Below are 13,360 nucleotides of genomic sequence, written 5' to 3'. Positions count from 1 at the left end.
CATATTCTTCATATTCTGTGCTATGAGGCAATATCTGCCCCCTTAAACTGATTTCATTTTTTAATGAAATGATACTTTAAATATGAAACTAAAACTTGAATCATTCATTCAAACAATTCATCAAAAGGTTGATTCATTCAGTCATTGAATCATTCATTAAACTGAATTGTTAGATTCATTCAGTAATGAAGCAATGCTATGTGTTGCTCAAACATGAACAACAGTACTTTTCTGTGATTCATCTTGAAATTTTCATTGACAAACCAGCGAATACAGAAAATTATGACTGTTCGGCATCAAAATGGAATCCAGGAATGGATCCAAAATGGATATTCAGGAAAAACAGAACTCATGATATTGCGATATTGCTGAACTATATGATATATATATTTATATTAGGGCTGTTCAATGATAACCGTGGTTATCATGTACAAAATTATAGTCTGTGTTTACGTAATATATGTGTGTTTGTTTTGTGTATAATTATTGGTTATATAAATACACACACATACATGTATATATTTAAGAAATATAAGCATGTACAGTACAGTCCAAAAGTTTGGAACCACTAAGATTTTTAATGTTTTTAAAAGAAGTTTCGTCTGCTCACCAAGGCTACATTTATTTAATTAAAAATACAGTAAAAAACAGTAATATTGTGAAATATTATTACAATTTAAAATAACTAGTGTACTATTTAAATATATTTGACAAAGTAATTTATTCCTGTGATGCAAAGCTGAATTTTCAGCATCGTTACTCCAGTCTTCAGTGTCACATGATCCTTCAGAAATCATTCTAATATGCTGATTTTCTGCTCAAGAAACATTTATGATTATTTTCAATGTTGAAAACAGTTGTGTATTTTTTTTTTTTTTTCAGGATTCCTTGATGAATAGAAAGTTCAAAAGAACAGCATTTATCTGAAATACAAAGCTTCTGTAGCATTATACACTACCGTTCAAAAGTTTGGGGTCAGTAAGAATTTGTATTTTTATTTTTTTGAAAAGAAATTAAAGAAATGAATACTTTTATTCAGCAAGGATGCATTAAATCAATCAAAAGTGGCAGTAAAGACATTTATAATGTTACAAAAGATTAGATTTCAGATAAACACTGTTCTTTTGAACTTTCTATTCATCAAATAATCCTGAAAAAAATATTGTACACAAATATTTTGTACAATTGTACACATTAAATGTTTCTTGAGCAGCAGATCAGCATATTAGAATGATTTCTGAAGGATCATGTGACACTGAAGACTGGAGTAATGATGCTGAAAATTCAGCTTTGCCATCACAGGAATAAATTACTTTGTGAAATATATTCAAATAGAAAACAGTTATTTTAAATTGTAATAATATTTCACAATATTACTGTTTTTTTACTGTTTGTATTTTTAATTAAATAAATGTAGCCTTGGTGAGCAGACGAAACTTCTTTTAAAAACATTAAAAATCTTAGCGGTTCCAAACTTTTGGACTGTACTGTATGTATAAATATATAAATATATTTATATTTTTATATATTTAAATTATATATAAATGTAAATATTTGTATAGAAATATAAGATATTTTTCTTAAATATATACATGTATGTGTGTATATTTATATATATATAATTATACACAAAACAAACACACATATATACGTAAACACAGACTCTTATTTTGTACACGATAACCGTGGTTATCGTTGAACAGCCCTAATATATATATATATATATATATATATATATATATATATATATATATATATATATATATATATATATATATATATATAAAATTATATTTATATTTGTGACGAGCAGGGCGGGCGAGAGCCGTGAGGGAACGGCGCGAGGCCGGTGACGCGAGTGATAATGAGCATCACCTGCAAGGCGCGCCGGCCTCGAGTCTCTCATGGAGGAGCTCCGGAGGCATAAAAGGAGGAGCGACATCAGTGAAGGACGAGAGAGGACCAGGCCTGGACGTTACGTTATGTTTTATTATGTTTGTGTGGCCGGCAGACGTCCGCGAGGGTCTGCCGGCATTACTTTCGTTTTGTTCTTTGTTTATTTTACATTAAAGTTACGTTGAATGTTCGCCGGTTCCCGCCTCCTTCCACATTTACGAACATCGTTACAATATTATAGCTATATTTAATATTCTTATTCACTTATGAGTTGAGTACATGCACTAAAGCTGCGCAGATTACATAAACTTCGCTAGCATATTGAGTGAACATAATTTGTGAAACACAACCTGCCAAATTGCCTAGCGTATTGATTTGACATCGTTACCGTCCACAGTTGGCTTTTACCCACATTTTACAGGTCTTTATTTCAAACCCTGTCATTATGAAATTGCACAGAACATCTTGTGTGTGTAAAAGCAAACTGTTTCATTACATTATGACAATATAGTATAGTAAAGTTCAACTAAAGATGTATTTGTTGGCAAAATGGCAATGTTATTAGCATATACAAATTGTATTTGGAATAATAAAAAGTATGTTCGATAAAGTGGAAATAATGAAACAGAAAACACTTTCTCATCAGATCTATGCGAATCTCATAGGTGACCTATTTTGATCTCAAAAAGGTGAATTCTCACCTAAAGGAGAGGAGTTTGCATCTATGTATATAAATTTGCTATAAATAGACAAAATTCATGGGGGGAAACTCATTTGGTTTTTCCAAAGCTTGATAACAGCTATATTTCCATCGAAAGCTGTGAATTTAACTTGGGCGCAAAATTGGAATATCGCATAAAATGACTGCGAATAAAGCCCTGTTCCCATCCCAGGTGTTTAAGAAAACAAAACCATCACTTATTGAGAAACTGGAACAAAATATCTAATAAAAATGGAATTTGCTGCAATCTGGAAAGCCACTGTGACATCATAATTGACGTGCATCTCAGAGCACACAGACTAAACGCAATAAACGCTGTCCTGTTATCTTGCGTTCGTATGCTGGTGTTTGGGAACACAATCATGTGAGATGCTTCTGGGAGGTCATTATAACAAATCATTTTGATGACAGACTTTGGCTCAGGCATTTCAGAATGACCAAACCAACATTTGAGATACTGTGTGATGCGACACTGTTTTGTCCAGTTATCCAATCACATCCACTGTTGAGGCAAAATCACATGAGTTTTTTGTTGCGCATCGAGGGATTTATTCGGTAAATGTTTTTCCATCATAGTTTATGCTCATGTCTTATTATCGGGGGGGGGGGGGGAACATTATCTGTCTCAAGTAAGTTTTTTTATGCACTTTTTTAGAATTTATATGCAACTTTCTGAAACTGGGTCAAGATGCGTATAAATTTCCAGCATTTTTTTTTTTTTATGAGATATCCCAAAATGTGCATGAATGGAAACAGCTAATGTTAGTTTGCACATCATTAAAACAATAAATAATTATGATATCAGCATAGACGATACATTTTGCACACCACTAGTTCAAATTATAAACAACAAGAAATAGTAACAGATACCTGCTGCAAGTCCAATACACTGTATACATTACAGTTATCCAATAAATATGTCCTCTGCTGAAGTCTGGAAATAAAATCAGAATTGGAATTGTTACTTATCTGTTGCAAACATCTATTAAAGACTTGATGGTGTCCAAATTCTAAACACGTGCATATAAGAACACACACGCACCTGGGTTGGATTTTTTTGCTGATCCCGCTCCGGCAGATGCGGATGTAGTCTCCAAGGAAACGAAGTTTCTGCCTCAGGGTTTGCACATTAGCCATGATGTCAGTGTGATCAAACAGGTCAGGATTCAAAACGTCAAGGTTCAGGAGCGGCTCGTGCTCTATTTGAGTCAGCAACTTAAAGGCTTGTCTTGAGACCTGAACATACAGACAAGAACACAGCTGAAGAACATGACCACTGTAACAAATAATCACAGGAGAGAAGCTGCTTATCCTGATCTCATGTCATCTGATATGTAATATGTTTTTGCAAGCTGAATAATAATAATAACATCTTTGAATCAAATCACAATTATTTGTGTACAATGTACACACTATTGTTCAAAAGTTTGTGTTCCGTACGATTTGCATTTATTTCATCAAAAATAAATAAAAACAGTTATATTGTGAACTATTATTACAAATAAAAAAAAAAACGTTTTCTATTTGAATGTGATTTTCAGCATCATTACTCCAGTCTTCAGTGTCACATGATCCTTCAGAAATCATTATAATAGGCTGATTTGCTGCTCAAGAAACATTTCTTATTATTATCAATGTTGAAAACTGTTGTACTGCTTAATATTTTTGTGGAAACTGTGATGCATATCTTTCAGGATCCTTTTCAAAAAAAGTTCAAAGAACAGCATTTATTTGAAATAGAAATATTTTGTAACATTTTAAATGTCTTTACCATCACTTTTGTTCAATTGAATGCATCCTTGCTGAATAAGAGTTAATTAAAAAAATCTTACTGGCCCCAAACTTATGAACAGGTGTGTATAAATCAACATATCATGCAATGAATTTTATCAAATGACAGCCCTAAAGCTTTAAAAAAAAAAAAAAAAAGAAGAAGAAGAAGAAAAAAAAAAAAAAGAGAATACTTCATTGATTAATAATTTACTCACCCTCAAGCCATTCTAGGTGTATATGACTTTCTTCTTTCAGTCAAACACAAGAGTTATATTAAAAATATTCTGGCTTCCAAGCTTTATAATGGGAGTTATTAATAACTTTATAGACTACAATCACAAGCTTCCAGTAACGTCTGAAAACCTCTTCTGAAATTTTCGTTTTACACTTCTAATTCGTGACCAGTGTTTTGTTTTGCTCTATACGTCTATTCATCAATACGTCATGCATCAGGTCAAAGTTCACTCCTCCGCCGGAATTGACTTGCGTACGGAAGCCAGTGATTATAGTTTATAAAGTATAAATATAGATATTTTTCTTACAAAATCGCATTGCTTTCGCTCCCCCTGGAGTCGGATTGGATTACTTTTATGATTAACGGATGTGCTTTTTTGGGCTTCAAAATCTCGGTTACTATTCACTCCCATTATAAACCTTGGAAGAGCCAGAATATTTTTTAATATAACTCCGATTGTGTTTGACTGATAGAAGAAAGTCATGTCCACTTAGAATGGCTTGAGGGTGAGTAAATCATGGGATAATTTTCATTTTTGGGTGAACTAACGCTTTAATATCTTTAAAATATAACAATAAAAAGAGCTTGAATAACTACAGGGAACAGTAGACATTCAAGGAAGAGAAATGGGAAGCAAAAATCCATGAAGTCATTTGTGCTCACCTCACGTGTTGTCAGGTCCCAGTTGTGCACCATGCGGGAGGGGATGATGGTTGCGTCTCCTTGGTGACAGGAATCACAGTAGTACTGGCCTGAGAACTCACAGAGTCTGGCTCTCCCCAGAGACACACCGATCTGCCGAGGGCATCCTGGGTACACGTTTACAACAGCTTTTACTTAGTGCCAGAGAGCACAGGTACAGTGAAAAACACTTCAATATCGAACACAAGAGCACATCATTTCCTCAGTCTCACAAATGCAGGCATGCGAAGGAAAGAAACATGTGGCTGACGGCTCGTTTCTGGGGTGATGAAAAGTAAAGACTGGACAAATCTATGTGTATGTGTATGGCTCTAATGTAGTATTTACATTCTTTTGGTTTCATACATTTGTCAAATGTATAGCATGGAAAAAAGTACATTTTAACTTTACAAACAATAATTAAAGAAATATCATGATGTCTATCTCTGAATATGATACTTGACATTTAAAAACCTGAAGTAAACTTGCCATATCATAAAAAATATCTGAAATATCTGATATATACACAACTGGTTAAAAGTTTGGGGTCAACATCGATAATAATCAGAAATGTTTCTTTAGCAGCAAATTATCATATTAGAATGATTTCTAAAGGATCATGTGACACTGAAGACTGGAGTAATGATGCTGAAAATTCAGCTTTGATCACAGGAATTAATTACATTTTAAAATATATTAAAATAGAAAACAGTTCTTTAAATGGTAATAATATTTCACAATATTACTGTTTTTACTGTATTTTTTGATTAAATAAATGCAGCCTTGGTGAGCAGAAGACTTATTTCAAAAACATAAAAAAAAATCCTACCAACCCCAGACTTTATGAGGCTTATATTTATATAAATCACTGATCTAAAAATGAGAGTTTACATGAATCTTCTTTGTGGTATAATTTCCTGTTTAATGGTTTTCTTGTCACATGACAACAAAGTGGCTTCATGCATGTTACACCATGCTAACTGGATTTAAATAAATATATTTTTTCAAATATGAATGATAAGTACAACAACCTCAATGCTTTTTTCAAGAAGTAATAATAATATAATAAATAAAATAATAAAGATTATACCATTATTTAATAAAGCTGAACAGTTACATATTAAAGTCACTGGCCCTCATTCATAAAACTGAGCAGAATTAATTTGTCTAAATCATTCGTAAAGACGTTGTGACGTAAATTGACGTATTTCACAAGTTTTTTGTTTTGTTTTTTGAGAGAACTTCAACTTTAGGTAAAACGCAGCGCTTGACACTGTCACTTTTTACCCAGCTGTCCAATCACAGTGGAGGAGGGGTGGGAAAAATTCTAATTCTAAATTCCAACCATCGTAAATGACTAAACAACAATAGAGAAGTTAATATTGCTGGTTACTACATTTTTATATTCAGTAATATTCTGCGGTATGAGATACTAGTAACACGTTACTGCCGTGGATATTCCAAAACATAGTAACCAAAGCATCTCAGCTGGAAAAATGCTTCACCTCCAAAGCGCTCTCAAGCGCCACCAGCAGGTCGTTTTCATTAGAGCTTAAGGCATTTTTTCAGCTGGCTAAAAATTCTTCAGTGGACACACGTTAATTGAATATTTACTGTTAGGCATATGGCCATTCCTGGACAGGTAATTGACGTAGTTGTAATTCGGGGATTATGCTAATTCACCCTTCGCCAGGAGTTTGACTGACAGGCAATCAAACTCCAATCATGATGCTGAATCCTCCATTTTGTCTGACAAACAAACCAGACAGGAGAGTTAATAATTTAACTTGAATAATAACTTGAATTTAAAAAAATGGTGTGTGTTGATGCCTTTCTGCGGTTGAAACAACATACCTTCTAATATTATTAATTGTTTGAGGATAGTTTTCAGGAAGGTCCATTTTATGTACGAATTTACTCATATATTTACGAAAGATTAATAAACGAGGCCCAATGTCTGAAAGAATTTCATTTGGATTATTGGATTAAATAATTTACAGACGATTTCAATGAAAAAAACTCTAGTACCTGCACATTTGTAATTTTGCGCGTCTAGTCCTCTCTCCTTTGGGACCTCAGACAAGTGAGCCAGCAATGACCCGTCACCCTTCAGTCTGTGTTGAACCAGTTTGTGGACACTCCCTCCATGGCCGCCGCCGGGCGAAGAGACACCCTGAGCCGCTCCATCATCCTCGGTCTCCAGATACGAGTCGAGCGCTCCTCTGATCAGGCTCCTCCATCCTCGGGCTTCCTCGCCGCTCTCTGCCCTCAGCGTCATCGTGTCCCGCGCAGTCAGAATCTTAAAAAACGCAGGACTGCCTAGAGAAACATCTGGAACCACATCCCTAATGGTCCCAATGGGGTATGAGAAGAGGGGCGTCTTGGAGTCATCTTGGACCCGGTAACCTCTGAGGGTCTCTAGGGAGAGCGAGAGCACAAGAGACCGCCAACCCTTCTCCTCCAAGTTCTGATAGACCACCGCTTCCTTTATGGCATCTAGTTCTGGGTCTTTATGACGGGTCCAATCTAACTGAGGTGGATCTGGAAGTTCTGAGATGGTGCGCTCAGGGCTTGAGGGTGCCGGCGAGGGGACTTCCTGATCACTGGACGTTTGCAGCACCTCCCACTGTTCGTCTTTCATCATGGGACGTAGTTTGCTGATGGCCTCCATGATGCGATCAACCCAGTCTTCGGCCTCCCCTGGAGATGGGGCACGCAGGTAGATTTTTTTGCCTAGGAAGGAGAGCCGGAAACGGCCCTCGGTGCCGGAGGACAGGTGGACGTCTTCGCAGCGCAGCAGGGACAGGTTTTCGTAGCAGATGCGCTCCTCTGCGTTGACGTAAAGCCGCAGCTCAAACGGAGAGAGCTCACAGTAGTAATCCCACCACATGCCCACCGCACTGCGCCGCTCCAGCTGACCCAGCTTCAGCAAACCCCTGAACGGGTTAGGAAGACCTGAGAGAGAGAAGAGAGATGATGTTACACACATCCACTATTTCTACTATTCCACTATTTATCGAACATCTATCTTTTTAATCATATTGCTGTTTTAGAAACATATATGGTCACACTTTAGATTAGGGTCCAATTCTCACTATTAACTAACTATTAACTACGACTTTTGCCTCAATGAATTCCTAATTACTGCTTATTAATAGTAAGGATGTTAAGTTTAAGTATTGGGTAGAATTAAGGGATGTAGAATATGGTCATGCAGAATTAGGCATTTAATATGAGCTTTATAAGTACTAATAAACAGCCTATATCTTAATAATATTCATGCTAATAAGCAACTAGTTAATAGTGAGAATTGGACCCTAAGCTAAAGCGCTACCATAGTTATAGAGTAATAGATAAAACTTGATTTTTTTCAAATATTAATTATAAAATACATCTGCTTAATTTTTAAAAAATAAATAATAATAAAATAAAATAAAATAAGGTTTGTTATACATCTGTTTGCATTTGTTTCTTCTGTGAAACAGAAGATATTTTGATAATTGTCAGTATAGGCTCAATGATGTTTTGGTCCCCATTGACTTGCATTGTAAAAATTCTTCAAAATAGCTTTTGTGTTCCACAGAAGAACAAAAATCATACAGGTTTGGAAGAGTAAATGACAGAATTTTCATTTTTTGGTGAACTTTTTTTAAAGAAATCAAACATTGCACTTTGCATTGCAAACATTGCAGGTTTAAAAGCAAAAATGTGAACATTATATTTTTTGTTTATGCATTTCATTCATCGGTACAAATATGTGTATTAAGGTAAGGTCCTTGATTTTTCATTAGTGACCCTGGACAACAAAACCAGTCATAAGGGTAATTTCTTTTAAATTGAGATGTATCTGAAAGATATCTGAAAGCTGGATAAATAAACTTTCCATTGATGTATGGTTTGTTAGGATAGGACAATATTTGACCGAGATACAACTATTTGAAAATCTGAAATCTGAGGGTGCAAAAAAAAAAAAAAAAAAAAAAAAAAAAAAAAAAAAAAAAAAAAAAATATTGAGAAAATTGCCTTTAAAGTTGTCTAAATGAAGTCCTTAGCAATCCATATCCACTCACAAAAATATTTTTTTATATATATATATTTACGGTAGGAAATTTACAAAATATCTTCATGGAACATGATCTTTAATTAATATCCTAATGATTTTTGGCATAAAAGAAAAGTCGATAATTTAGACCCATACAATGTATTGTTGGCTATTGCTACAAATATACCCGTGTGAAGTCCTTTCCTTTTACCTTTGCATGTATCGTGCAAAATTACAGACCAACTTTTCTCCAAAAAACGACAGACTGGAAGTCCTTCATTTTCAATGGAGAGGAGTAAGGGAGTTGCATGGAGTTCCAATCATATGAATATGCAGAATTTTCAGATCCAATTTGAGTCTCTCGGCTAGACCATATGCGACTGGCAAACCGCATATGATGCTTTCGCAAAACTATAAGCACAAGGTGAGAATTATCAATATTATTTTTACTGAAACAGTATTCTTTAAACTGTATTTCTTTAAAATGTGTGGTTATAAATAATGTCTGAAATGAATATTTCATATTAGTAAATAATTATTTAAGCTGATTTGCTGATGACTTGTTTCGGCAGTTCAGAATCGATTTTTTCTTTTAGGAGACAATAACTTTATATGTATATAGCTTTATATGTTGTGCACTAAAACTTTGCTGACTTTTTATATTCACAAACAGCTATATCACACAATGCATGAAAGGTAATATTTGAAAAAAGCATAATAGGGACACTTTAACTTTTATTTTGTTGTTTATTTTTTACTTTTTTAACCAAGGGACAAGTCAAAATTATTTGTCAAATGCCACACATTATGTCGATAGAGATTAGGTTGTATTGAACCCAGAACATTCAGTTAATAAGTGAGAAGGCATGAAAAGGCAGTGAAAACAGTTAATATGACAGATATGTGAGGGTATTTGGTAAAGAAGCTGAGGGGGGCAGAAATGGTAAAGCTGTCATCTTATAAACATTTGCTGTCTACAGGCTTCTAACTTGTAATATGGCAGATGATTTGCATTCAAAGCAACCCAGAGTACACTTGTTACTACTGCAACCTTCTGCATTGCCTGAAGCCTGAACTCTCTGGTTTAAATCCCAGTCATACCTGGAGTCAAACATCAAATGTAAAACATTTACGGCATTTTCAACCAATGGAATCTAGCACTTAACTATATGAAACCAAGCAAAGGGAAGTGTAAGCATGTCTGCACGTTTTTTACGATCATTATTTAGCAAGAAGGAAGTACAAGAAAATTTAAGCACAGTTCACACATCAGAGGCAACAAAAATAGACATATGAAATAATAGCACAAACTATTTTTTCTTTGTGCAACTCAGGGCTTGGCATGTAAAAGAAGTCTTCCAGTAGTTACTAATCAAGAATTTGGCATAAGCAAATTCCTGTCTTTTCCCCATCTTACCGTTCTGTCTCCGGTGCACTACACTCGGTGGTGGCTGGAGGGTGTCTGGTTCAGAGGTAGGCGTCACCTGCTCGTTCAATTGCGTGATGTCAATGACGGCATATGCTTCAGAACTGCCCGTTTCTTCTGGTTTGTAGAAGTCATCCTCTGATATCCAAGATGTGGATTTCTGAGAGAGACAAAAAGATTTTAAGAGCCTGTTTTACATCTGCTACTAACATCCATCCTCAGGGTCAAATGAAGGCTGGGTATTGACATGAATATTGATTTCATGAATCAAAGTTTTTGATTTGATTCTGATTCGATCAGAATCAATATTGTTTCATTTGGATGTATATCAGATACAGTACAAATCAATTGTTCTTAAAGGGATAGTTCACCCAAAAATAAAAATTCTGTCATCATTTACTCACCCTCATGTTGTTCCAAACCTTCTGCTGAACACAAAAAAAATTGACATCTTCTTTTGTGTTCAGCAGAAGAAAGAAACTCACACATGTTTGGAACAACAAGAGGGTGAGTAAATGATGACAGAATTTTCATTTTTGAGGGAACTTCACTTTAAGGAAAACAATCTCTCAATTAATGCTGTAGTTATACAGGTACATTACTATAATTAAAAAGAATATTATAGAGAGAATATGACTCTCTGAAAACACTCACACAGGAGGAATACAGAGAGTCGGAGGATGTTTTCCTGCTGACGGTACTTGCGGATCGTCTGTATGCAGCATGTCGGGGTTGTTCCACTGAACTAGGAGCAGCAGAGGTCTCTGGAAGAAAAGTGTCAGGGTCTTTAAGGTCAGAGGTCGTCTCAACAGTCTCGGGTAAAGTAGAAACCGAAGGGGACTCAACAGATGAGTCTCTGTTCTCTTTCTTCTGCTCCATTTCTGGAGTCTCAGTGACTGCATGTTTAACTTTTAGTCTTGTGCTTTTAACTAGAATCTTGGATTCTTCCGCCGTTCCTTCTTGTGTCTCCTGTAACGCTTCAGCTGATGTCTTTTCTGAGCCCGCTTTAGATCCCTCTGTGACGTGTGCATCCGATTGATGCGTGTCTGTGTCAGAAATGTCTGTTTTTCCGGCAACAGCATGTTTGGCAGAGTCACTCAGAACGTGTGGAGCTGGCATGAACACATCAAAGTCTTCCTTCTTCAAATCCTGACTAGAGGAGCCGTTCTCTCTGCAAACAAACATGTATGAATTCAGACTTGGTAAGGTATAAGATACATCATGCAGATAAAAATGCAATGTTTTGTTGTTAATTAGTTGTTACATTTTCATTTGATTACTGGGGCTGGGCGATATATCACATGCGATTGTCACGCGCATTTCGTCAGTAGACAGAGCCGTAGTTCACTGTCAAGCGACGCAATATCGCGTTCATTATCGCAGATGAATCGCCTTCGATAATGAATGTGATATTGCGTCGCTTTTCAGTGATCTACGGCTCTGTCTATTAAATGCCGCTCCATTTGAAAGCAGGTGATGGCGATTTAGCGGTAATCAGGGAACCGGCTTTACTGACGAAATGCGCATGACAATCGCATGCGATATATCGCCCAGCCCTACTGATTACATTTAAAAAAAAAAAAAGATTAAATTGTTAAGGTTTATATCAATTTGTATTAAATCAAAAAATCCCCCCAAAATAAAATGGAAAACAAATTTAGGGAAAAATAAAATGGATTTCATAGGCCTGTAAGTTAAAAGGAAGATACTCTGGAGTTTAATTGTGAACAAACAAGTTTACATGTTTACATTCATTCTCAATGTGTAACAAATATGTGGAAGCTTTTCCTCCCCCAATAATGGTAAATTAATACCGTGATAAATATCGATATCATATGATATGGCCAAAAATATTGTGATAGTATTTTTGGCCATATCACCGAGCCGTAATTTGTGATTCTTAATATCCAGCCGAGGAAAGGATTTTGGATGGTTATGAAAATAAAAACCAAGCAACTGACAAAATGTCTTATAACATGATGCTGTTGATGGTTGCAAGTGGTTGACTGGTCAAATAGTCAGTTAGAGAAATTGACCATTTAGTTTTAACATGAATATGTTTTAGTCATGGAGCTTTTTAAAAGGAATGAATTTAGAGCAACTAAGCAGGTTTTGGTATATTGGTAGACGTGACCCTGAATCACTGTCATTATATGGCCAAATAGTTGACTGGTTATTCAGACCAATTATTTTATCATTATTAAGTTACCCAACTTCTACAAAATCAAGCCCCAACCTACATTTCTTTCTTGTTCGAGAAGCCGTTTAACTCTGATACACATCACAACAGGGAAGAAAAGATTCATGCCGACTTTAAAGTGATAGTTCACCCAAAATTTTAATCTTGTCATCATTTACTCACCCACAAGTTGTTCTAAATCTGTATGTAGTTTCTTTCTTCTGTTTAACATAAAAGAAGATATTCTGAAGAATGTTGGTAACCAGACAGTTGACGGTAGCCATTGACTTCCACTGTAGGAAAAAAAAAATACTATTGAAGTCAATGGATACCGTCAACTGTCTGGTTACCAACATTCTTCAGAATATCTTCTTTTATGTTAAACAGAAGAAAGAAACTCATACAGG

The 13,360-nt window shown here is 35.3% G+C and overlaps 1 protein-coding gene across 2 annotated transcripts in view; it reads right to left on the bottom strand.

Moving 5' to 3' along the window:
* Positions 1-13,360, bottom strand: part of plekhm1 (pleckstrin homology domain containing, family M (with RUN domain) member 1) — a 28,126-nt gene that overhangs the window by 2,799 nt on the left and 11,967 nt on the right. For both annotated transcript variants that reach the window (XM_048170048.1, XM_048170049.1), the window contains 6 exons: positions 11,429-11,945; positions 10,766-10,934; positions 7,335-8,261; positions 5,289-5,434; positions 3,660-3,853; positions 3,488-3,551 (listed from right to left, as the gene is read on the bottom strand). In XM_048170048.1, the coding sequence (XP_048026005.1) occupies positions 3,488-3,551; positions 3,660-3,853; positions 5,289-5,434; positions 7,335-8,261; positions 10,766-10,934; positions 11,429-11,945 (2,017 nt within the window). The remainder of the gene's footprint in view (positions 1-3,487; positions 3,552-3,659; positions 3,854-5,288; positions 5,435-7,334; positions 8,262-10,765; positions 10,935-11,428; positions 11,946-13,360) is intronic.

Source organism: Megalobrama amblycephala, linkage group LG20 (assembly GCF_018812025.1).
Source record: "Megalobrama amblycephala isolate DHTTF-2021 linkage group LG20, ASM1881202v1, whole genome shotgun sequence".
NCBI lineage: Eukaryota > Metazoa > Chordata > Actinopteri > Cypriniformes > Xenocyprididae > Megalobrama > Megalobrama amblycephala.
This window is presented reverse-complemented; position numbering and strand designations above follow the sequence as displayed.